This window comes from Narcine bancroftii, chromosome 13 (genome assembly GCF_036971445.1).
Source record: "Narcine bancroftii isolate sNarBan1 chromosome 13, sNarBan1.hap1, whole genome shotgun sequence".
NCBI classification, from domain to species: Eukaryota; Metazoa; Chordata; class Chondrichthyes; order Torpediniformes; family Narcinidae; genus Narcine; species Narcine bancroftii.
The window spans coordinates 63,414,188-63,438,201 of NC_091481.1; the positions used below are offsets into that span (position 1 = coordinate 63,414,188).

At 46.9% G+C, this 24,014-nt stretch overlaps 1 protein-coding gene across 1 annotated transcript in view; it reads left to right on the plus strand.

The window, feature by feature from the left end:
• The first annotated feature begins 332 nt into the window (after positions 1 to 332).
• Positions 333 to 24,014, plus strand: part of LOC138749038 (serine/threonine-protein kinase BRSK2-like) — a 107,424-nt gene continuing 83,742 nt past the window's right edge. Inside the window, exon 1 of the mRNA XM_069910068.1 lies at positions 333 to 417. Coding sequence (XP_069766169.1) covers positions 333 to 417 — 85 coding nt within the window. The remainder of the gene's footprint in view (positions 418 to 24,014) is intronic.

Here is a 24,014-nt window from a genome sequence, read left to right on the forward strand (position 1 = left end):
GAGAGAGAGGAGAGAGAGAGAGAGAGAGAGAGAGAGCAGGTTGCATAATGAGCTGAGGCTGGATTCGCAGAAGCGAGAGAGGATGCTGGTACCAGGGGCATAGGGATACCCTCCATCTCTAGTCTTACCAACCCACGGGTCTCGGGGAGGTGGGGGGGGGGTGGTGGGAGGAGGAGGAGGGTTGAGAGGTAGCTCCAAATATATATATATATAGGGGGAGGGGGGGGTGATTTTTTTTTAATCTCAAATCGAAAATTAAATCCAAAAGGCACCCGCAAAAGAGGGGAGGGGAGGGGGAGGGGGGGGGGGGGAAAGGAGCTTAAATCGAGACAATGTCAACATCCACGAAAGAGGCAGGTTGTGCACAATACGTTGGACCGTACCGCCTGGAGAAGACTCTGGGAAAAGGGCAGACAGGTTTGCAATCCTCTTTTTATTATTATTAACCAGCGATGATTTGACGTTCTGCATCTGATGAGGTTTCAATGCAAAGCGTTGCCCCCCCCTCCCCCCCGTTTGATCAGTGGCGGAACCGGGGAGGGGGAGAGAAACACCATCAAACGCTGTGTTTCATTGTTGCAACATTGTTGCAACATTGGGGATGTATTTACTGCCCCCCCCCCCACTCCGAACGGGCTGATGAATTGTTGCCGGAGGAGGAGGAGGAGGAGGAGGGAGGGGGGGGGGGGGGGGTCCCAATTAATGAATTTTTACGAGGCTCTGCATTATTTCCAAGAATCGATTGGAAAAATGGAGCCAATGTCAATCTTTTGCAGCTTGTCTTTAAAAAAAAATGTATGTATCAAATGCTGAGCCTCTGTCACACGGGTGAGTCCTGCAGAGGTTCTGTGCCATAAAAGGAGGGGGGTGGGGGCTTTAAACCGGGCGCGATTTTAATTACAACTTGAAAGGGGCTCGGTCTGATGTTTTTTCTTTTTTTTTCCCCCCCTTTTTTTGGGTGACTTTAAGTTGCACATTTTTAAAATATTTTTTAAGTTGCAGAATGTATTATTTAAGTTGCAAATTTTTAAACCTGTTTTAAGTTGCAACGTTTTAAGTTGCAATGTTTGTAGTTGCAGTGTTTTAAGTTGCAGTGTTTTAAGTTGCAGTGTTTGTAGTTGCAATGTTTTAAGTTGCAATGTTTTAAGTTGCAATGTTTTAAGTTGCAATGTTTTAAGTTGCAATGTTTTAAGTTGCAATGTTTTAAGTTGCAACGTTTTAAGTTGCAACGTTTGTAGTTGCAGTGTTTTAAGTTGCAATGTTTTAAGCTGCAACGTTTAAAGTTGCAATGTTTTTAGTTGCGATGTTTTCTTGATCGTTTTGAACGAAAAGGGAGCGGGGAAGAACCCGATTTATTTTCTGTTAACAGCGAGAAGAGGTCGGTGAGAAAATGCCCGAGGCCGTTCTCCCCTCGGGGGCCGCTGATTGTTCGAGCGTCAAAGCCCCGAGAACGGCCGGCGCTGCAGGTGGTGGAGGAAGGGTCGGGCGCCGTCGAGTGGGAGAGGTCCCGGCAGGTTGGGGGCTTGCAACGCTGCAGACCCCAACCCCCCCCCCCCCCCCCGCACCGGCCCGCCCGCGGGACTGGACGGGCCATTGATTGGGAACTTGACTGCGGAAGGTGGGCTCTCGGGCGCAGCCGGTGGCCCGAGGGGGTCTCGGGGGGAGGGGGAGGGGGGGGGAGCCGGACAGCGGAGACCTGACTTCATCCGGATGCCGCAGGTCCACCCAGTCCCGGCATCGCCTCTCTGAGCCATGGCCCCGACATCGCGCTTCTCCTTCCATCAACCCAGTGCCTGGTCGCTCGGGTCGGGGGGGAGGGGGGGGAGGGACGTGCTTCTACCCAGAAAGAGAGCGGTGTGGGAGGGGACTCCGCAGTGGATCCGCTCCGACACTGGACATGAGCTTCTATCCAGTTCAACTTGGACTGTGGCATCGCGTGTGTGTGTCTGTAGGACCCAGAGTGTCAGTGGATCTCGGTGTGTGAGTGTGTAGTGTAGACCGTATTGGACCCAGTGTGTCAGTGGATATCAGGGTGTGTGTGTGTGTGTGTGTATAATGTTCACCATGTTGGGTCCAGAGTCTTAGTGGGAAATAGGTGTGTGTGTGTGTGTTTGTTGTGTACAATGTGTTGGACCCAGAATGTCAGTGGATATCTCTCTGTGTGTGTGTGTGTAGTTTAGTGTATATCATGTTAGACCCAGAGTGTCAGTAGATATCGGTGTGTGTGTGTGTAGTGTACACCGCGTTGGACCCAGAGTGTCAGTGGATATCAGTGTTCGTGTGTGTGTTGTATACACGGTGTTGGACCCAGAGTGTCAGTGGATATGTTTTTGTGTGTAGTGTACACCGTGTGGGACCCAGACTGTCAGTGGATATCGGTTTGTGTGTGTGTGTAGTGTACACCGTGTGGGACCCAGAGTGTCAGTGGATATGTTTTTGTGTGTGTAGTGTACACCGTGTTGGGACCAGAGTGTCAGTGGATATCTGTGTGTGTGTGTAGTGTACGCAGTGTTGGACCAAGAGTGTCAGTGGATATAGGTGTGCATGTAGTGTACACAGTGTTGGGCCCAGAATGTCAGTTCATATCTCTGTATGTGTAGTGTACACCATGTTGGAACCATAGTGTCTGTGCATATTGGAGTATGTGTGTAGTGTACACAGTGTTGGACCCTGTGTGTCAGTGGATATCGAGTGTTTGTGTGTGTGTGTGAAGTGTACACCATTTTGGACCTGATTGTCAGTGGATATCGGTTTTAGTGCGTGTAGTGCACAAGATGTTTGAACCAGAGTGTTAGTGGATATCGGTGTGTGTATGTAGTGTACACTGTTTTGTTATAGAGTGTCAGTAGATATCGGTGTGTGTAATTTACACTGTGTTGGGACCAGAGTGTCAGTCGATATCTATCTGTGTGTGTAGTGCACCCAGTATTGGACCCAAAGTGATAGTGGATATCAGTGTTTGTTGTGTAGTCCGTGTTGGACCCAGAGGATCAGTGGCTATCAGTGTGTGTGTAGCGTAGACAGTGTTGGCACACAGTATCATTGAATATCGTTGTGTGTGTGTATAGTGTACACTGTGTTGGAACTAGAGTGTCAGTGGATATCGTGTATGTGTGTGTAGTGTACACCTTGTTGGACCCTGAGTGTCCATGGGTATCGAGTGTGTGTGAGTAGTGTAGGGTACTACATGTTGGACCCACAGTTTCAGTGTATATCAGTGTTTGTGTGTGTGGTGTACACTGTGTTGGACCCAGTGTGTCAGTGGATATAGGTATGTGCGTAAGTGTGTGCGGTGTACTATATGGTGGACCCAAAGTGTCAGTGGATATGCGTGTGTGTATTGTACACCATGTTGGACCCAGAGTATTAGTGGATAGAGATGCATGCATGTGTGTTTGTGTAGTGTACATCATGTTGGATCCAGCGTGTCAGTGGCTATCGGTGTGCGTTGCGAAGTGTACATCATGCTGGGCCCAGATTGTCAGTGGATATTGGTGTGTGTGTTTAGTGAATACTGTGTTGAATCCAGAGTGTCAATTGATAATTGGTGTGTGTGTGTTGTATACACTGTGATAGACACAGAGTATCAATGGATATCAGTGTGTGTAGTTTACACTGTTTTGGACCCTGTGTGTCAGTGGATATCGAGTGTGTGTGTGTGTGTGTGTGTGTGTGCCACATATTGGACCCAGAGTTTCAGTGAGTATTGGTGTGTTTGTGTAGTGTACATGATATTGGATCCAGAGTTTCAGTGGATATCGTGTGTGTGTGTGTGTGTGTGTGTGTGTGTGTGTAGTTTACACCATGTTGGACCCAGAGTGTCAGTGGATATCGGTGTTTGTATGTGTAGTGTACATCATGTTGGACCCAGAGTGTCAGTGGATATCAGTGTGTGTGTGTGTGTAGTGTACACTGTGTTGGACCAAGAGTGTCAGTGGATATCTGTGTGTGTGTGTGTGTATGTGTTTGTAATGTACACTGTGTAGTAACCAGAGTGTCAGTGGATATCTGTGTGTAGTGTACACCATGTTGGAACCTGAGTGTCAGTGAATATTGAGTTTGTGTGTAGTGTAGAGTGCCTGGAAGTCAGCCTGAAGAAAACGGAGGTCCTCCATCAGCCAGCTCCCCACCATGACTACCAGCCCCCTCACATCTCCATCGGGCACACAAAACTCAAAACGGTCAACCAGTTTACCTATCTCGGCTGCACCATTTCATCAGATGCAAGGATCGACAACGAGATAGACAACAGACTCGCCAAGGCAAATAGCGCCTTTGGAAGACTACACAAAAGAGTCTGGGAAAAAAAACCAACTGAAAAACCTCACAAAGATAAGCGTATACAGAGCCGTTGTCATTATCCACACTCCTGTTTGGCTCCAAATCATGGGTCCTCTACTGGCATCACCTACGGCTCCTAGAACGCTTCCACCTGAATTGTCTTCGCTCCATCCTCAACATTCATTGGAGCACCTTCATCCCTAACATCGAAGTACCCGAGATGCCAGAGGCTGACAGCATAGAGTCCACGCTGCTGAAGATCCAGCTGCGCTGGGTGGGTCATGTCTCCAGAATGGAGGACCATCTCCTTCCCAAGATCGTGTTATATGGCGAGCTCTCCACTGGCCACCGTGACAGAGGTGCACCAAAGAAGAAGTACAAGGACTGCCTAAAGAAATCTCTTGATGCCTGCCACTTTGACCACCGCCAGTGGGCTGATATCGCCTCAAACCGTGCATCTTGGCGCCTCACAGTTCGGCGGGCAGCAACCTCCTTTAAAGAAGACCGCAGAGCCCACCTCACTGACAAAAGACAAAGGAGGAAAAACCCAACCCCAACCAACCAATTTTCCCCTGCAACCGTGTCTGCCTGTCCCGCATCGGACTTGTCAGCCACAATCGAGCCTGCAGCTGACGTGGACATTTACCCCCTCCATAAATCTTCATCCGCGAAGCCAAGCCAAAGAGAGTACATCATGTCGGACCCACAGTGTCGGTGGATATTGGAGTGTGTGTGTAGTGTACACAGTGTTGGATCCACAGTGTCAGTGGATATTGGAGTGTGTGTGTAGTGTACACCATGTTGGATCCAGCATGTCAGTGGTATCAGTGTGTGTGTATGAAGTAAATACCATGTTGAATCTAGAGCGTCAGTGGATATCGGTGTGTGTAGCATACACCATGTTGGACCCAGTGTGTCAGTGGATATCAGTATTTGTGTGTGTGTTGTATACACTGTTGGACCCAGAATGTTAGTGGATATCTGTGTGTTTGTAGTGTTGTTTACCATGTGTTGGACCTAGACAATCAGTGGATATCAGTGTGTGTGTAGTGTAGATAGTGTTGGGCACACAGTGTGATTGGATATCATTGTGTGTGTGTGGCGTGTATACTCTATTGGAACCATAGTGTCTGTGGAGCTTGGAATGTGTGTGTAGTGTATACCGAGTTGGACCCAGAGTGTCAGTGGATATTGAGTCTGTGTTTAGTGTACACCGTGTTGTACCCAGAGTGTCAGTGGATATTGATGTGTGTGTAGTGTACACTGTTGTACCCAGAGAGTCAGTGGATATTGATTTGTGTAGTGTACACCATGTTGGACCCTGAGTGTCGGTGGATATCAGTGTGTGTGTGTGTGACTGTGTGTAATATACACTGTGTTTGACCCTGAGAGTCAGTGGATATCGAGTGTGTGTGTGAGTAGTGTCGGGTACCGTATGTTGGACCCAGAGGTTCCATGAGTATTCGTGTGTAGTGTAGTGTACATCATGTTGAACCCAGAGTGTCAATGGATATTGTGTGTGTGTATGTAGTGTACAGTGTGTTGGACCAAGAGTGTCAGTGGATATTGGTGTGTGTGTGTGTGTTTGTAATGTACACTGTTGTAACCAGATTGTCAGTGGATATCTGTGTGTGTAGTGTACATCGTGTTGGAACTTGAGTGTCAGTGGATATCGAGTTTGTGTGTGTAGTGTAGTGTACACTGTGTTGGACCCACAGTGTCAGTGAATATTGGAGTGTGTGTGTAGTGTACACTGTGTTGGACCCACAGTGTCAGTGAATATTGGAGTGTGTGTGTAGTGTATACAGTGTTGGACCCACAGTGTCAGTGGATATTGGACTGTGTGTGTAGTGTACACAGTGTTGGACCCACAGTGTCAGTGGATATTGGAGTGTGTGTGTAGTGTACACCATGTTGGACCCAGCGTGTCAGTAGTATCAGTGTGTTTGTGAAGTAAATACCATGTTGAATCTAGAGTGTCAGTGGATATCGGTGTGTGTAGCATACACCATGTTGGACCCAGTGTGTCAGTGGATATCAGTTTTTGTGTGTGTGTTGTATACACCGTGTTGGACCCAGAATGTTAGTGGATATCTGTGTGTGTGTAGTGTACACTGTGTTGGACCCAGTGTGTTATTGGATATCGGTGTGTGTGTGTGTGTAATGTAGTGTACACCAAATTGGGCCCTGAGTGTCAGTGGATATCAGTGTGTGTGGTGTACACCATGTTGGACCCTGAGTTTCAGTGGATATTGAGTGTGTGTGAGTAGTGTCGGGTACTGTATGTTGGACCCAGAGTTTCAGTGAGTATTGGTGTGTAGTATAGTGTACATCATGTTGAACCCAGAGTGTCAATGGATATTGGAGTGTGTGTGTAGTGTACACTGTGTTAGACCAAGAGTGTCAGTGGATATTGGTGTTTGTACTGTTGAGTACCCAGTGTTGGACCTAGACTATCAGTGGATATCAGTGTGCATGTACTAAACACCGTGTTGGACCCAGCGTGTCAGTGGTATTGGGGTGTGTGTGTGTGTGTAGTAAATACTCTGTTGAGTCTAGAGTGTCAGTGGATATCGGTGTGTGTAGCATACACCATGTTGGACCCAGAGTGTCAGTGGATATCAGTGTTTGTGTGTTGCATACCACGTGTTGGACCCAGAATGCCAATAGATATCGGTTTGTGTACAGTACACCACGTTGGACCCAGAGTGTCAGTGGATATTGGACTGTGTGTGTAGTGTACACATTGTTGGGCACAGAGTATCATTGGATATCTGTGTATCTTGTGGACCCAGAATGTTAAAGGATATTGGTGTGTGTGTAGTGTACACTGTGTTGCATCCATAGTGTCTGTGGATATTGGAGTGTGTGTATGTGGTGTACACCATGTTAGATCCAGAGTGTAAGTGGATGTCGGTGTGCGGTTGTTTAGTTTACCCAGTGTTTGACCCAAATTATCAGTGGATACCGGTGTGTGTAGTGTACACTGTGGACCAGAGGGTCAGTGGATATCTGTGCGTGTGTGTAGTGTATCCAGTGTTCGACCCAAAGTGACAGTGGATATCGGTGTTTGTGTAGTGTGCACCTTGTTGGACCCAGATTGTCAGTTGATATTGAGGTGTCTGTGTGTGTGTGTGGTATAGACCTTGTTGGGCCCAGTGTGTCAGTGGATATCAGTGTGTGTGTGAGTGTAGTTTACACCGTGTTGGACCCTGAAGGTCAGTGGATATCGAGTGTGTGTGAGTAGTGTAGGGTACCGAATGTTGGACCCAGAGTTTCAGTGAGTATTGGTGTGTTTGAATAGTGTACATGATATAGGACCCAGAGTTTCAGTGGATATCTCTGTGTGTGTGTGTGTAGTGTACACCACGTTGGACCTAGAGTGTCAGTGGATATAGAGTTTGTATGTGTGTAGTGCAGTGTACATCATGTTGGTCCCAGAGTGTCAGTGGATATTGGAGTGTGTGTGTAGTGTACACCATGTTGGACCCAGCGTGTCAGAGGTATCAGTGTGTGTGTGAAGTAAATACCGTGTTGAGTCTAGAGTGTCAGTGTATATAGGTGTTTGTGTGTTGCATACCACATGTTGGACCCAGAATGTCAATGGATATCGGTTTGTGTACTGTACACCATGTTGGACCCAGAGTGTCAGTGGATATTGGACTGTGTGTGTAGTGTACACCTTGTTGGGCTCAGAGTGTCAGTGGATTTCGGTGTGTGTGTAGTCCAGTGTACCCCGTGCTGGACCAAGACTGTCGGTGAATATCGGTGTGTGTGTGTAGTGTACACATTGTTGGGCACAGAGTATCATTGGATATCTGTATATGTTGTGGACCCAGAATGTTAGAGGATATTGGTGTGTGTGTAGTGTACACTGTGTTCAACCCAGAGTGTTAGTGGTTACAGGTGTGTGTGGTGTACACCATGTTAGATCCAGAGTGTAAGGGAATGTCGGTGTGTGGTTGTTTAGTTTACCCAGTGTTTGATCCAAATTTTCAGTGGATATCGGTGTGTGTAGTGTACACCGTGTTTGGCGCAGAGTGTCGGTGGATATATGTGTGCAATGTTCACTGTGGGACCAGAGTGTCAGTGGATATCTGTGTTTGTGTGTGTAGTGTACACCATTTTGGATCCAGAATGTGGATATCTGTGTATGTAGTGGAACCATTGTGTCAATGGATATCTGAGTGTATGTGTGTAGTGTACACTGTGTTGGACCCAGAGTGTCAGTGGATACCTGTGTGTGTAGTGTACACTGTTGTACCCAGAGAGTCAGTGGATATTGATTTGTGTAGTGTACACCATGTTGGACCCTGAGTGTCGGTGGATATCAGTGTGTGTGTGTGTGACTGTGTGTAATATACACTGTGTTTGACCCTGAGAGTCAGTGGATATCGAGTGTGTGTGAGTAGTGTAGGGTACCGCATGTTGGACCCAGAGTTTCAGTGGATATTGGAGTGTGTGTGTAGTGCACACAATGTTGGACCCATAGTGTCAGTGGTATCGGTGTGTGTGAGTGAAGTAAATACCGTGTTGAATCTAGAGTGTCAGTGGATATCGTGTGTGTGTATTGTACATTGTATTAGAACCTGAGTGTCAGTGGATATTGGTATTTGTGTGTGTGTTGTATACACTGTGTTGAACCCAGAATGTCAGTGGGTGTGTTTGTGTGTGTGTGTGTGTGTGTGTGGTCTACACCATGTTGTACCCTGAGTGTCAGTGGATATCGAGTGTGTGTGTGTAATGTAGGGTACCGCATGTTGGACTCACAGTTTTTGTGTGTGAGTAGTGTACACTGTGTTGGACCCAGAGTGTAAGTGGTATCGGTGTGTGTGAGTGAAATAATTACCTTGTTGAATCTAGAGTGTCAGTGGATATCATGTGTGTGTGTATTGTACACTGTGTTAGACCCTGAGTGTCAGTGGATATCGGTGTTTGTGTGTGTGGTGTATACACCGTGTTGGACCCAGAATCTCAGTGGATATCGGTGTGTGTGTAGTGTACACTGAGTTGGACCCAGAGTGTTAGTGGATAGCTTTGTGTGTGTGTGTGTGTGTATATGTGTATGTGTGTGTGTAGTGTACACTGTGTTAGACCCTGAGTGTCAGTGGATATCAAATGTGTGTGAATAGTGTAGGGTACCTCATGTTGGACCCATAGTTTCACTGGATATCAGTGTTTGTGTGTGTGGTGTGTACACCGTGTTGGACCCAGATGGTCAGTGGACATCCATGTTTGTGTGAGTAGTGTACATCATGTTGGACCCAGAGTGTCAGTGGTATCGGTGTGTGTAGTGTACACTGTGTTGGACCCAGTGTGTTATTAGATATCGCTGTGTGTGTAATGTAGTGTACACTGTGTTGGGACCAGAGTGTCAGTGGATATCGGTGTGTGTGTGTAGTGTAGACAGTGTTGGGCACAGAGTATCAGTGTGTGTGTGTGTGTGTAGTGTACACCGTGTTAGACTCTGAGTGTCAGTGGATATCGAGTGTGAGTAATGTCGGGTACTGCATGTTGGACCCAGAGTTTCAGTGAGTATTGGTGTGTTTGTGTAGTTTACATGATATTGGACCCAGAGTTTCAGTGGATATCGTGTGTGTGAGTAGTGTACACCATGTTGGAGCAAGAGGGTCAGTGGATATTGGTGTGTGTACTGTCATGTATCGAGTGTTGGACCTTGACTGTCAGTGGATATCAGTGTGCGTGTAGTATGCATCATGTTGGAACCATAGCGTCTGTGGATATTGGAGTGTGTGCGTGTTGTGTACAGCATGTTGGACCCATAGTGTCAGTGAATATCAGTGTTTGTTGTGTATACTGTGTTGGACACAGAGTATCAGTGATTGTAGGTGTGCGTGGTGTACACCGTTGTTGTCCCAGAGTGATAGTGGATATCGGTGTGTGTATGTGTAGTGAACCCAGAGTGTCAATGGATATAGTTTTGTGTGTCTAGGGGTACACTGTGTTGGAACCATAGTGTCAGTTGATATCAGAGTGTGTGTGAGTAGTGTCGGGTACTGCATGTTGGACCCAGAGTTTCAGTGAGTATTGGTGTGTTTATGTAGTTTACATGATATTGGACCCAGAGTGTCGGTGGTATCAGTGTGTGTGTGTGTGTGTGTGTGTGTGTGTTGTATACAACGTGTTGGACCCAGAATGTCAATGGATATTGGTTTGTGTAGTGTACACCATGTTGGTCCCAGAGTGTCAGTGGATATTGGACTGTGTGTGTAGTTTACACCTTGTTGGGCTCAGAGTGTCAGTGGATAATGGTGTGTGTGTGTAGTGTAGTGTACCCCGTGCTGGACCTAGACTGTCAGTGGATATTGGTGTGTGTAGTGTACACTTTGTTGGAACCATAGTGTATGTGGCTATTGGAGTGTGTGTGTGTAGTGTACAGCATGTTGGCCCCATAGTGTCAGTGAATATAGTTGTGTGGATGTGTAGTGTACACTGTTGAACCCAGAGTGTCAGTGGATATCTGTGTGTGTGTGTGTAGTTTAGTGTACAGCATGTTGGACCCAGAGTGTTAATGGATATCAGTATGTATGTGTACTGTATGCCTTGTTGGTCCAAGAGTGTCAGTGGATATCAGTGTGCTGTGTGTGTGTGTGTGTAGTGTACCCAGTGTTGGACCCAAAGTGACAGTGGATAACGGTGTTTGTGTAGTGTATACCTTGTTGGACCCAAAGTGTCACTGGATATCCGTGTGTGTAGTATACTCCATGTTGGACCATGAGTGTCACTGGATATTGGTGTGTGTGTGTACACTGTGTTGGACCCAGAGTGTCCATGGATATCTGTGTGTGTGTGTGTGTGTGTGTAGTGTACACCGTGTTGGGCCCAGATTGTCAGTGGATATCTGCGTGTGTGTGTAATATACCCAGTGTTGAACATAAGAGTTTCTATGAATATTGGCATGTGTGTGTGGTGTACTTGTTGTTGGACCTAGAGTGTTAGTGGATATATGTGTCTGTAGTGGACCCAGAGTATCATTGTGTGTGTGTGTATTGTACACCATGTTAGATCCGATCCAGAGTGTAAGTGGATGTGGGTGTGTGGTTGTTTAATTTACCCAGTGTTTGACTCAAATTATCAGTGGATATTGGTGTGTGTAGTGTACACCGTGTTGGGCGCAGAGTGTCAGTGGATATTGGTGAGTATGTATGTAGTGTACACCATATTAGACCCAGAGTGTCGGTGGATATCGGTGCGTGTGTGTAGTGTACACTGTGTTGGGCCCATAATGTCAGTGTGTGTGTGTGTAGTGTACTCCATGTTGGACCCAGAGTGTCAGTGAATATAAGTGTGTGTGTGTGTGTGTGTGTAGTGTACACTGTGTTGGACCCAGAGTGTCAGTGGATATTGGTGAGTATGTATGTAGTGTACACCATATTAGACCCAGAGTGTCGGTGGATATCGGTGCGTGTGTGTAGTGACACTGTGTTGGGCCCATAATGTCAGTGTGTGTGTGTAGTGTACTCCATGTTGGACCCTGAATGTCAGTGAATATAAGTGTGTGTGTAGTGTACACTGTGTTGGACCCAGAGTGTCTGGATATTGAATGTGTGTGAGTAGTGTAGGGTACCCAGTGTTGGACCCAGAGTTTCAGTGAGTATTGGTGTCTTTGTGTAGTGTACATGATATTGGACCCAGAGTGTCAGTGGACATCGGGGTGTGTGTGTAGTGTACACTGTATTGAACCCAGAGTGTCAGTGTATATCTGTGTGTGTGTGTGTGTGTGTGTGTGTGTGTGTGGTGTGCACCGTGTTGGACCCAGTGTCAGTGGATATCGGTGTGTGCGTGTGGTGTACATAGTGGTGTCACTATTTTGTTCTTGCTGCTTCTAATTTGAGCCCAAAATTTACAGTGATAGTTTCTTGATCAAGCATAATCTTGGACAACACCTTTGGTGATTTGGATTTGTGCACTTTTAAATGTTTCCCTTGGCAAATGTGAGCCCAGGCTGATATCAACAACCTACTGTGGAGAAATGGTTCCGGGAGTATGCATCCCGAATGCAAGACCTGTCAGTGTGATGTGTGAGTGCGAATTTAACATGCACACTGCAGGATCTGTCAATGTGACCCAAAGCATCTGTACATAATACGTCTGCCATTGTAACACTGGACATGCACCTAATATTTTGGGAACTGCATCCCTGTTAATGCAATGTTAGCAACAATTACTTTTCGAGTGGTCCAGGTTCGAATCCGGTGCTCTCTGTAAGGAATTTGTACGTTTTCCCCGCGACTGCATGCGTTTTCTCCAGGTACTCTGGTTTTCTCCTATTCTTCAACATATACAGCGGTTAGCACGAGTTGAAATTGCCGGGACCTGCTTCCACTGTGCTGTAAACAAAATGTAAATTTATTCAGGTAGTGCACATCTGCCACATTTCAGACATCGCACTGCCTGGTGCCACTTTCCTTTGGTCGGGGCTGGTGACTTGAGCAAAGGATGGGTACTGGGGTTCACAGACGGATGCCCCAGCAGGGTCCTGGAGGCACAATACATCCAACCCCCAGTTGATGCCAATCAAGGACATTGTGCAGTGTCCTTTTGCCATTTTATTCTACCTTAGAGCCAATACGGTTCTTCAGAAATGCGGTCACTGAGGAAACGTGCAGGAGAAGTCAAAAGTTCAGGTTTATTGTCAGAGTACGTACGTGACATCACATACAGCCCTGAGATTCTTTTACCTGAGGGGCAGGCATAATTTCTACTGATCAGTAGAGCAAAAAAACTGTACTCAAAAAGAAATATGTATACAAAAGAGAGAAATGTAAACAAATACATTTAAACAAATTGCAATTCAGAAAATAAATATTTAATAATATATAATGTACAAAGTGAGAGTCCTTAAATGGGTCCCTGATTGAGTTTGTTGTTGAGGAGTCTGATAGTGGAGGGGGAGCAGCTGTTCCTGAACCAGGCGGGGTGGGTCCTTGCTGATCGCTGCTGCTCTCCGACGGCAGCCTTCCCCATAGACGTTCGCAATGGCGGGGAGGGCTTTACCTGTGATTGTCCCGGGCGCTGTCCACAACTTTTGGAAAGGGCTTTCCATGCTGCCTGCTTACTCCAGCAGCCGCCTGCTCTCATGACGCTTGGCTGAGGGATGATTCTCGGCCATGATCACAGGAGAGCTCGGAACATACCAGGACTTTGCGATACTTGAATCTTGGCTGAACAACGGGAAGCCGGAGAAACTCGGCAGGTCAAGAGGCCTCTGTGAAGAGAAGTGGAAGTCAATGTTTCAGGAGTAAAACACGAAAGTCTGCAGACAGAGACTGAAGTAAAGACACAACGTTGGAGAAACTCAGCAGGTCAAACAGTGTCCTTTTTGTAGCAAAGATAAAGATACAGAACCAATGTTTCGGGCTTGAGACTGTCATAAAGGGACAAACAAAATGGTGGGGGGAGGAGCAAGGGGAAGAGCACAGCTCCACAGGCAGGAGGTAATAAGTGGTTAAGGGAGGGCACACCAAGCAGGCGGAGGGGAAATGGCTCCATGAATGGAGAGGGAAGGAGAGCTGGAGGAAAGAAGACAAGGAATGGGGAAGAGAAGTAGGGCAACAGAAACTGGAGAAGTTAATGCCATCCAGTTGAAGGGTGCCCAGGCGGAAAATCAAACCTTGCTTCGCAATCTACGAGTGGTCTAGGTTTGACCGTACATGAGGCCATTGGCAGACTTGCCAGCGTGGGAGTGGAGCGCAAAACTGAAACGGTTGGAGATCCCTGTTATTGATTTGTGCTCAGCGAAGCGATCTCCCGGTCTGCGTCTGGTCTCTCTGATGTGCAGCATTTCAGATTGGGGCTCTTCATCGCGAGTCCCTCCATTGTTCATTGGAGAAAACATTAGTTATTGCGTGGAGCGGCACGGTTGACGTAGCAAATAGCACAACGCTGACAGCGCCAGCGATAGGGACCGGTGTTTGAATCCCCCACGCTGTCTGTAAGGAGGTTGTATGTTCTCCCCATGTGTGAGTGGGTTTTCCCCTTCGGTATCCTCTCACCATTTGAAACCTACCGGGGGTTGAAGGCCAACTGGGCGACATGGGCTGAAATGGCCTGTTAGCGTGCCGCATGTACAAATTTTTTTTTAAATAGGCAGAGCCTTGGATTTAAAAATTCATCCAAAAGTCGGTGCCGCTCAACCTGAGTTTGTACACAATAGTATTGACGTAACTATGTGGGGTTTAGGCAGCTTTGAATGGCTGCATGGTCCACCTATATCAGCTTTGTAATTGAGATCAGGTAATGTACACGCACTGTATTCTTACTATTAAAAGGTAGGCCTGCATAGATATATTCTGACCCTGGCCAACAGTGCTGCACTGCGCCCTCCCCCCGGCTGACTTTTCTTGGGGTTTGGGGAGGATCGAGTTGATGAGACTCACGGAAGAATAAAAATTGGGATTTGTGAAAATAAGATATAGGAGCCGAAATAGGCCATTCGGCATTCAGCCCATTGCCCCACCAATTAATTGTGAGCTGATCCATTTTCCAACTGCCCGGCTTCCCCCCCCCCCCCCCCGTAACCTTTGATGCCCTGGCTAATCAAGACCCCATCAATCTCTGCCTTAAATACACCCAATGTCCTGGCCTCCATGGAACAAATCCCACAGATTCACCCTTCCCTCTGGCTGAAGAAATTTCTCCCCGTCTCTAAGCAGATGGATGCCCTTCGATCCTGAAATTGTGCCCCCTTGTCCTAGACTCTCCCACCATGGGTAACGGCCTTTCTACATCTACTCTGCCCATGCCTGTCAAAAGGTAGTAACTGCAGGGTAGAAGATTAAGATTTAGATGAGGAGGACCTGGTTTTCCCAGAGGGGGGTTGAATCTGTGGAATTCGCTGTCCATTGAAGCAGTGGAGGCGACCTCAGTAAATATATTTAAGACAAGGTTGGATAGATTTTTACATAGTTGGGGATTGAGGGATATGGGGAAAATACAGGTGGGTGGCAATGAGCCGATCATCAGATCAGCCATTATGTATTTGGATGGCGGATGGATGGTTGATGATCAGTATGGATATGTCATGTGACTTGTGTCTGCGTCTCGTCTGTACCACCCCAGATGAGAGAATGAGCCCTCGGGCCTCATCCGAGCTACAACATTTAAGAGGCTCTCTTTCCCAGAAAGAAAATCCCGGCAAACTCTTCCAAGTTGCTGCTAGAAATTGATCGTTCCACGTTGTAATTTGTCCACGGCCCGTCTGCAGTTAGGGCAGGAGCTTATTCCCAGCCCATTGTGCGGCAGGTTGCAGAGCAAAATGTGACCTCTCCCGGTCCGTGGTGGCGTTAAAGGCTGAAGAGTCTTTTCTAATTTGAAGTGTGGCTTGTGTGACGGAGGGAGAGGAGGGGGTTTGTCTGCACTGCTTCCAGTGGCAGCACTGCTTTGGCTGAGAGAAATGAGGAACTCAAGTCTTCGTGCACATCCAACTTAATTTGCAGCAATTAAACTTGGCATAATCTTAGACCTGTGATATTGGCCGCATTCACGCGGGTCAAGCGAACCCCCTCAGCGGCTCCCTTGCCTCCTGAGTCCAACGGGTCATGAGTTCAAATCCCACGAAGGGCAGGGAGGAAACCGGGGGAAACCCACGCAGGCGCGGGGAGAATGTACAAACTCCTTACAGCCAGTGCAGGACCCGAACCCCGGTCCCCATCGTTAGTGCTGTAAAGGCATTGCGCTAACCCCTAGGCCAACCAGGCTGCCGACCTAATGATTGTGCCAGCATCATAATGCGGTTAAACTTGCTAAATTCAATAAAAGTTAACGTTTCTCCACCTTCCTACACGATACAGCAAATCTGAAAGTATGTTTGTGTTCAGCTATTTATCAAAATCCCCAATACTTTTTTCAGGAAACAAACCTTTGGAAAAAACATTGTTGTCGAACATCATCAAAAAAAACCCCTGATTTTTCCCTTTTTAAATGCAAGTCAGAATCCCGCTTCGTCAAAAATGAATGAGTAAAATCTAACAAGCTCTAATTGTCAGTAAAAATTTAGTTGGCTGCTTTGGCATTGAAATAGTGGTGCAGAACTTGGACTCATTTCGAAATTCTTTCACATTCTGGTATGGGAAATGTGGTTGCCAAACAGTGCACAGTGAGACCCCCGCAGGTAACAGGATCTACTTCAGTGTCTTGAGAAGGACGCTGGGCTTTGCTGAGCTGGAGAACCTTGACTCCAGGGGATGTGCGGGAAGTTGGTGCGGTCTCACCTGGAATACCGTGCAGAGTTTTCGCCCCCTTGCGGGCAAAAGAACCCGATGTACATTGGGATCAGAATTTACCGTCATGAAGACGTCAGGAGATTTGTTGTGTTTGTTGCAGCTTTTACAGTGCAAATATTTCTTCCCCACCCCCCCCCCCCCCGATGGTAGCCATGGCCCGGGTGGTGGGGGGGGAATCCTTGAGGATAGTGGCTGCTTTCTTAAGACGCCACCTCATGAAGATGTCTTCGATGGAGTGAAGACTGCTGCCTGTGATGTCACAGGCCAAGTTAACAACCCTCTGGAGTTTTTTTTACCCATCCTGAGCATTGGCAGACAGTGATGCGACCAGTCATAAGGCTCTCCAAGGAATACCTGTAGATGTTTTCGTGAGTCTTTGTTGACATTCAGAAACTCCTCACACAGTAAAGGTACTGGCGAGCCTTCTTCATGATTGCATCGACGTGGAGGCTTCCAGGACAGATCATCGGAGATGTTTGAACCCCTCCCCATCCATAGGAATTTCTCCATTGCTGAGCCTGGATGAGGGCTGGGTCACGTTCTCCTGACTTCGTCCTGAAGTCCCCAAAACATCTTGGTTTTGCTAACACTGAGTGTAAGGTTGTTGGTGTGACACCACTCAACGAACCGACCATCTCCCTCCTTTAGTAGCAATGAAGGTGGTCAAAAGATTTACAGTAAAATCCCCATTATCTGGAAATCAAGCACCTGACGAAGAAAAAAGATGGAAAATAAATTGGTAGAGTAAATAAATAAGGTGGCATGGTTCGCGTAGGGGTTAGTGCACGCTGATGCAACCCCAGCGATCGAGACCGGGGTTCGAATCCTGCACTCTGTAAGGAGTTTGTACGTTCTCCCCGTGTCTGCGTCGGTTTTCCCTATGGGCTCCGGTTTCCTCCCACTGTTCAAAACGTCCCAGCGTTTGGAGGTCAATTGGGTGGCAGGGCCTATGGGGCAGAAGGGCCTGTTACCGTGCTGTATGTCTAAATTTTTAATTAAAAAAAGTGAAAGTATAAAATAGGTGTCACCTAGCGGCTAGTTTGCCAATCTGCGCAACACACAATCTCAAGCAACCGGAAAATTCACTTACCCGGCATCTACCAGATGCTGGAGGTTTTACTGTACTATGCTAATTCCTGGGTTGAGAGGTTTATCCCATCAAGAGAGGCTAAATAGGTTGGTTTGTCGTCATTTGGAATTGAGAAGAATGTGGAGTGACCTTATTCAAACATATAAGGTCCAAAGGGACTTGCCAGGGTGTCTGGTGGGCCATTTCCACCCAGTTGGAGAGTCACATACAAGGGGAACAGCTACAAAATAAGTGGCTGGTCATTTAAAATTGAGGAGGGTCAGTATTTCTTCCCGTGATGGTGACTTTATGGAACTCTCTGCCCCTGAGGGTGTGGAGGCCAGATCACTAGGTGTACTTCAGGTGAAGGAATTGAGGGCCCTGGGGAACTGGCACGGAGAGGAGATGAGGCCTCTACAGTATTAGCAGGCTTTGATGGGCCGAGCGGCCTGGACTTGTGACACTCGGGGAGAGACCAGCTTGGTGGAGAACTCTTTCCACAGAAAAAGCCTGGTCACGCACGAACAATCGTATCGAAACATGTAAATCTGCAGATGCTGTGATTAGCACCGAAAACTAAAATGCTGGGGGATCTCAGAGGGGGCTCACAGTGTCCACGGAGGTAAAGATATGTAACCAGCGTCTCCAGAGATGTCTGTTACAATGGTATCTCCTGATCTGAAATGATCTCTGGATATTGCACAGAAATATCACCCCTGGCTCAACTCTCCTGAGTGGGACTTGAACCCTTGACCTTCAGAAGTGAGGCTGTGGTGGGCTGAGCAACAGTACTGTATTTCATGTGAACTCCACAGTAACAGAACAAAGTGTGTGTGTGTGTGTGTGTGTGTGTGTTGAGATAATCTATTATATTTATAAATATTCACTTCCATCAGTTGAAAGAAGTGAACTGAGATTAGAAACTAATTGTTTTCAGCTCCAGGCGTTAAGCGACCAATATTGTGGCAGGTCTTGGCAGTAGTGAGAGTGTTAAACTGCAATTAATCGCAGAATGTCCTATTTTTCTCCACCCCACGCAACGTTATTTTGGCAGAGGATTTAATGTAAACATCACAGCAGTTTTACAGGATAATACCAAGGCAGAACAACTAAATGAATGTTTTGCTTCATTTGATAATGCAAAGGAGTTGGTGTACAACAGCAGGGTTCAGACTGAGGTTAGAGTAATGGATGAAATATTGAGGATGTGGGAGGTCCTCCATGGTAAATTTCTACAAAGGAGGTTCCAGTGCATTGATGCATGTTTCAGGCTTGAGTTAATCGGGGACAATGATTTCCATCTGGGAACTTTTGATAGTTTTTTTCTAACCTGCTCTCATTCCGCCCCCCCCCCCCCCCCCCCCGTCTTCTTTCCCTCAGTTCTCCACCCCCTTCCTTCTCTATTCACCCTCCTCCCCCCTGCTCGCTGCTGGGCCCTCCCTCCCTTCTCCACCTATTACTCCTGCCTTTGCGATCGTGCTCCTCTCCCACCCCCTCCTTACCTTTTTATTTCGGGCTCCTGCTGAAGTTTTTCCAAACCTCAAGCCTGAAATGTTGCCTATGTATCTTTGCTGTATAAAGGACATTGTTTGACCTGCTGAGTTTCCCTAGCCTTGTGTTTTCACTTCAAGCATGGCGTCTGTAGATTTTTGGGTTTTTACTTCCTCAGGGCTTGAGTTATAATGAGAGATTGTATGGCTGTGAATTTTCTCCCTGGAGCTAAGGAGGGCATGGGGTGAGCACTATGTAAAATCGCGACGGACGTAAATAAGTGAACAATCTTTTCCCAAGAGTTGGGGAGCCACAGATTTGAGGTGGTGGGGTGGTGGGGGGGGAAGATTTAAAAGAGACCGGAGGGGCAACATTTGTACTCACAGGGCAGTGGGGGGCATGGAACGAGGAAGTTGTAGAAATGAATACAATTGCATGTTTTTTTAAAAAAACACATTTGGATAGGAGAGGTTCAGTTCTCAAGGTTCAAAGTTCAGATTTATTGTCGGAGTTCATGCCTTGGCATCACGTACAACCCTGACATTCCTTTTTCCTGCGGGCCAGGCAGAATCTCCACTTTTCAGTATCTTTGGTTCATTGATTATTCGGGAATCTGATGGCAGAGGGGAAGAAGCCATCCTTGTGCTCGCCTTCAGGCTCCTGGACCTTTACCCCGACGGGAGCTGAGTGAAGAGGGCACGGCCTGGATGGTGGGGGTCCTTAAGGATGGAGGCTGCTTTCTTAAGACACCGTCTCTTGTCGATGTCCTCAGAGGAGTGAAGACCAGTGCCTGCCAGGTCACAGGCCGAGTTACCACCCTATGGAATTTTTTTCTTGTCCTGTGCATTGGCACCTCTGTACCGGACAGTGATGCAACCAGCCAGAATGCTCTCCACAGTACACCTGTAGAAGTTTTCTGAGTGTTGTCCAAACACCTCTGATCTGCCTCTGTCGCCAGTCTGCTCTATATAAACATCACCTATATTCAACATCCCTCAGGTTTCCTTTAAGATTCTCTCCTCAAACCGTTTTATACCCCAGGAGAATTCCTCTGATAATTGACCACCACCTATGGCCCTCCTCATCTCAACAAACCTGATGTCTGGGAGGAGGAGGGTCACTGGCTGAGGGCAGCGTTTACTGAGGGGACAGAATTGCTGGACCACTTCCAACCCCCCCTGCCTCACTCTGTAGCCAGAGCAAGATTCTGTCCAGTCTGACAGAGGCCCTTCCTGGGGTTATTAATCAAAATGAGTTTTTTTTTTGTTTGCATCGATCATGTAGATCGGGTGGTGAAGAAGGCTTTTGGTATGCTGGCCTTTATAAATCAAAGCATAGAATATAGGAGCTGGGATGTGACTTTGAGATTGTTCAAGGCATTGGTGAGGCCAAATTTGGAATGTGTGCAGTTTTGGTCCTCAAATTATAGGAAGGATATCAATAACATAGAGAGAGTGCAGAGAAAATTTACTAAAATGTTGCCTGGATTGCAGTATCTAGAATACAGATAAAGATTGAGTAGACTGGGTCTTTATTCATTGGAACGTAGAAGGTTGAGAGGGAATTTGATAGAGGTATTTAAAATTATGAGGGGAATAGACAGATGTGAATAGGCTCTTCCCCTTGAGGGAAGGTGAGATTGGAATGAGGGGTCATAAGTTAAGGGTTAAGGGGTAAAAGTTTAGAAGTAACATGAGAGGAAACTTCTTCGCTCAGAGTGGTGGTTGAATGGAACGACCTTCCGGAAGAGGTGGTTGCAGCAGGGTCAATTTTGTCATTTAAGAGAAAGTTGGATGTGAAGGGACTGGAGGGTTATGGACAAGGAGCAGGTTGGTGGGACTAGAGGAGATCACTTAAATTGGTGCAGACTCCAAGATGGCCTGTTTCTGTTCTGTAATTGTTATATATGGTTTTTTATATATATATATATTTATATATATATATATATATATATATATATATTTATACATATATATATATATATATATTTATATATTTACTTATACATACATATATATATATATATATATATATAAAAGCATTGCTGGGCTTAAGTTCGAGAATTCACTTAATTGACCTACTGCCATCGTGGGTTTTGAACACTTGTTTTTGAATGGTCCATGTATCCATGTCATTGTCCAATAATTTAAGTTCTACCCCTGCTTTGTTCTCATATTCACTCCACTTGGTCCCTTGGTATGTAAGTTCTTGGAGTTCACGTAGCTAGTGACTTATCGTGGACACTCAGCATCTCCTCACTTGTCGGGAAGGCGCAACAGCGACTGCACTTCCTGAGAAGTCTGAAGCGGGCAAGGCCTCTGGCCACCATCCTGTCAATCTTCTGCAGGAGCGCTCTCTCAAGCGTCCTGGCCGGCTGCATCACCTTGCGGTACGGTTGCGGCAGAGAAATGGATGGGAGGTCAATCCACAGGACCATAAAAGTGGCAGAGAGGATCACTGGAGTCTCCCTTCCCCCCCCCCATCGACATGATATACCGGGATCATTGAAAAGGGAGCACAAAATCCCCTTCCACCCGGCACACAGCATCTTTCAGCTGCTCCCGTCGGGAAAGAGATACAGGAGAATCAGAGCCAGCTCCACCAGGCTGAGGAATAGGTTCTTCCCACGGGCAGCAAGAATGTTGAACGACCAAAGGAACTGCTCACACTTACCCTCTGAGACTCTTGCATTCATGAAGCAATATTTATTTGTACACGTGAATATTTGTCCTGCATATGTATTGTTTGTCTGTGTGTGTTTTGTGTCTGGTTGTGTGTCTGTGTGTTTTGCACCAAGGACCGGAGAACGCTGTTTCCTCGAGATGTACTTGTGCAATCAGATGATGATAAACTTGACTTGTAACATTTGTTCCTTAATTTGGTGGGGGGGAGGGGGGGTTGTTCTGGTAATTTCCATCTTGGAGCCACACCTTTCAGGTCCTCTTGATGTCCACTGCTCTAAGATGTCAAGCTCGGTTCTTCTCTTTGAATTTAACCCTTTCAGCCTGTGAACCTTACTGTTAATATCTCATGTATAATGGATCACAGAGAGACATTGATCTTTCCAAGGTCTTGTTCTTCCCCCTGGATAAGAGCTGTTTGTTCCATGTTCTTGGTACGAGGCGACTGACAAATACAAGTTCAAGGTGAGGCTTGCATCTTGAGGCCTGATAACATATTGGGTCATAAAATATTCATGCATCACATTTTCTAGCCCCTAATTCTTAGCTGTAAGGAATTTACCAGTTTGAGAGAAGTGCCTCATTCAAATATCCTTCCTTTACCGAAGCTGCTCTGTGGAGTCGACTCTTTCTTTCACGGCACTGATGGTTTGGGATCTGAGCACTCCTGGCAAAGCCCATCCAAGTTCCATCAATCATCCGATTGCATAGGCACGACCTGAAGAAACAGCGTTCTCCAGTCCTCGGTGTAGCGGTTAATGCCACACCTTTACAGCACCAGTGATTAGGACCAGGGTTCGTACGTTCTCCCCATGTCTGTGTGGGTTTTCCCTTGGGGCTCCAGTGTCCTCCCGCCATTCTAAACGTACCAGGGGTGTAGGTTAATTGGGTGTAAATTGGGCGGCATGGACTCATGGGCCAAAATGGCCTGTTACCATGCTGTATGTCTAAATGTAATGTAATTTGAAACACACTAAACTTAACACACATGTAGAAAAGCTATATATATATATATATATACAGAATGAAAGTAAATATTGTTTCATGAATATGAGAGTCTCGGAGGGTGAGTGTGAGCAGTTCCTTTGGTCGTTCAGCGTTCTCACGGCCCGTGGAAGAAGCTGTTGCTCAGCTTGGGGTGGCACTGGCTCTGATACAGCCGGTCAGCACACTTTCCGCTACCCATCTATAGATGTCATACCAAACCTCTGAAATCTGAGGAAGTAGAGGCATGTTCTTCACGATGACGTGGATCTAGGAAAGGTTCTCCAAGATGGTGGCTCACAGGAATTTATTTGCTCACCCTCTCCATCTCTGATTTTCTCCCCAAAGATCACTGGATCATACACATCTTGTTTTCCCTTCTCAAAGTTCACAATCAGGTCCTTGATTTTGGTGACATTGAGTGAGAGGGTCCTATATTGTGACTGCAGTGTACATGTCAATGCGCCTTTATCTGGGACCTGAGGCCATTCCTCCTAGTGCGAATGGGCCCGACAGATTCAGTAAGGAGTGTAGTTGTGCAGAGAGGACAGGGAAGGAACCCCCCCCCAAGCCCACAGAGTGGAGGGTAGCGGGAGGTTAGCCTGAGAATAGGTGAAGGTAAAAGAAAATGAGGAGATTGGAGTTCCACAATGCCCCCTGTTGGTTGGCTCTGTCCTATCGCACTGGTGGAATGGTGCAGCGGTTAGTGCTGCTGGCCCCGCACCAGAGGCCTGGGTTCAATCCCGCCTGCGTGGAGCCTGCACTTGGCTCCACGTCGATGCAATCAGGAAGAAGGCCCGCCAGCGGCTGCACTTTGTGAGGTGTTTGAGGAGGTTCAGTACGCCACCGAATACTCTCGAAAGCCTCTCCAAGTGGACCGTGGAGAGCATTCTGGCTGGTTGCCTCATTGCCTGGTATGGAGGCGCCAACTCTCAGGACAAGGAAAAGAAAAAGAATTGTTAACTCGGCCTGCAATATCACAGACACCAGACTTCACTCCATCGAGGACATCTACAAGAGGCGGTATCTTAAGAAAGCAGCCTCTATCCTCAAGGACCCCTCCACCACCCAGGCCATGCCCTCTTCTCTCAGCTATCATGGGGTGGGGAGGGGGGAGGACAAAGGTATAGGAGCCAGGCGATGAGCACTATTTTTATTTATTTTGTAAGATATAAATGTCTTGACTGTGATGCTGCCACAAAACAACGAATTTCGTGAACTATTCATTGGCGATTCTGATTTCTCCCTGTGACTGTGTGGGAT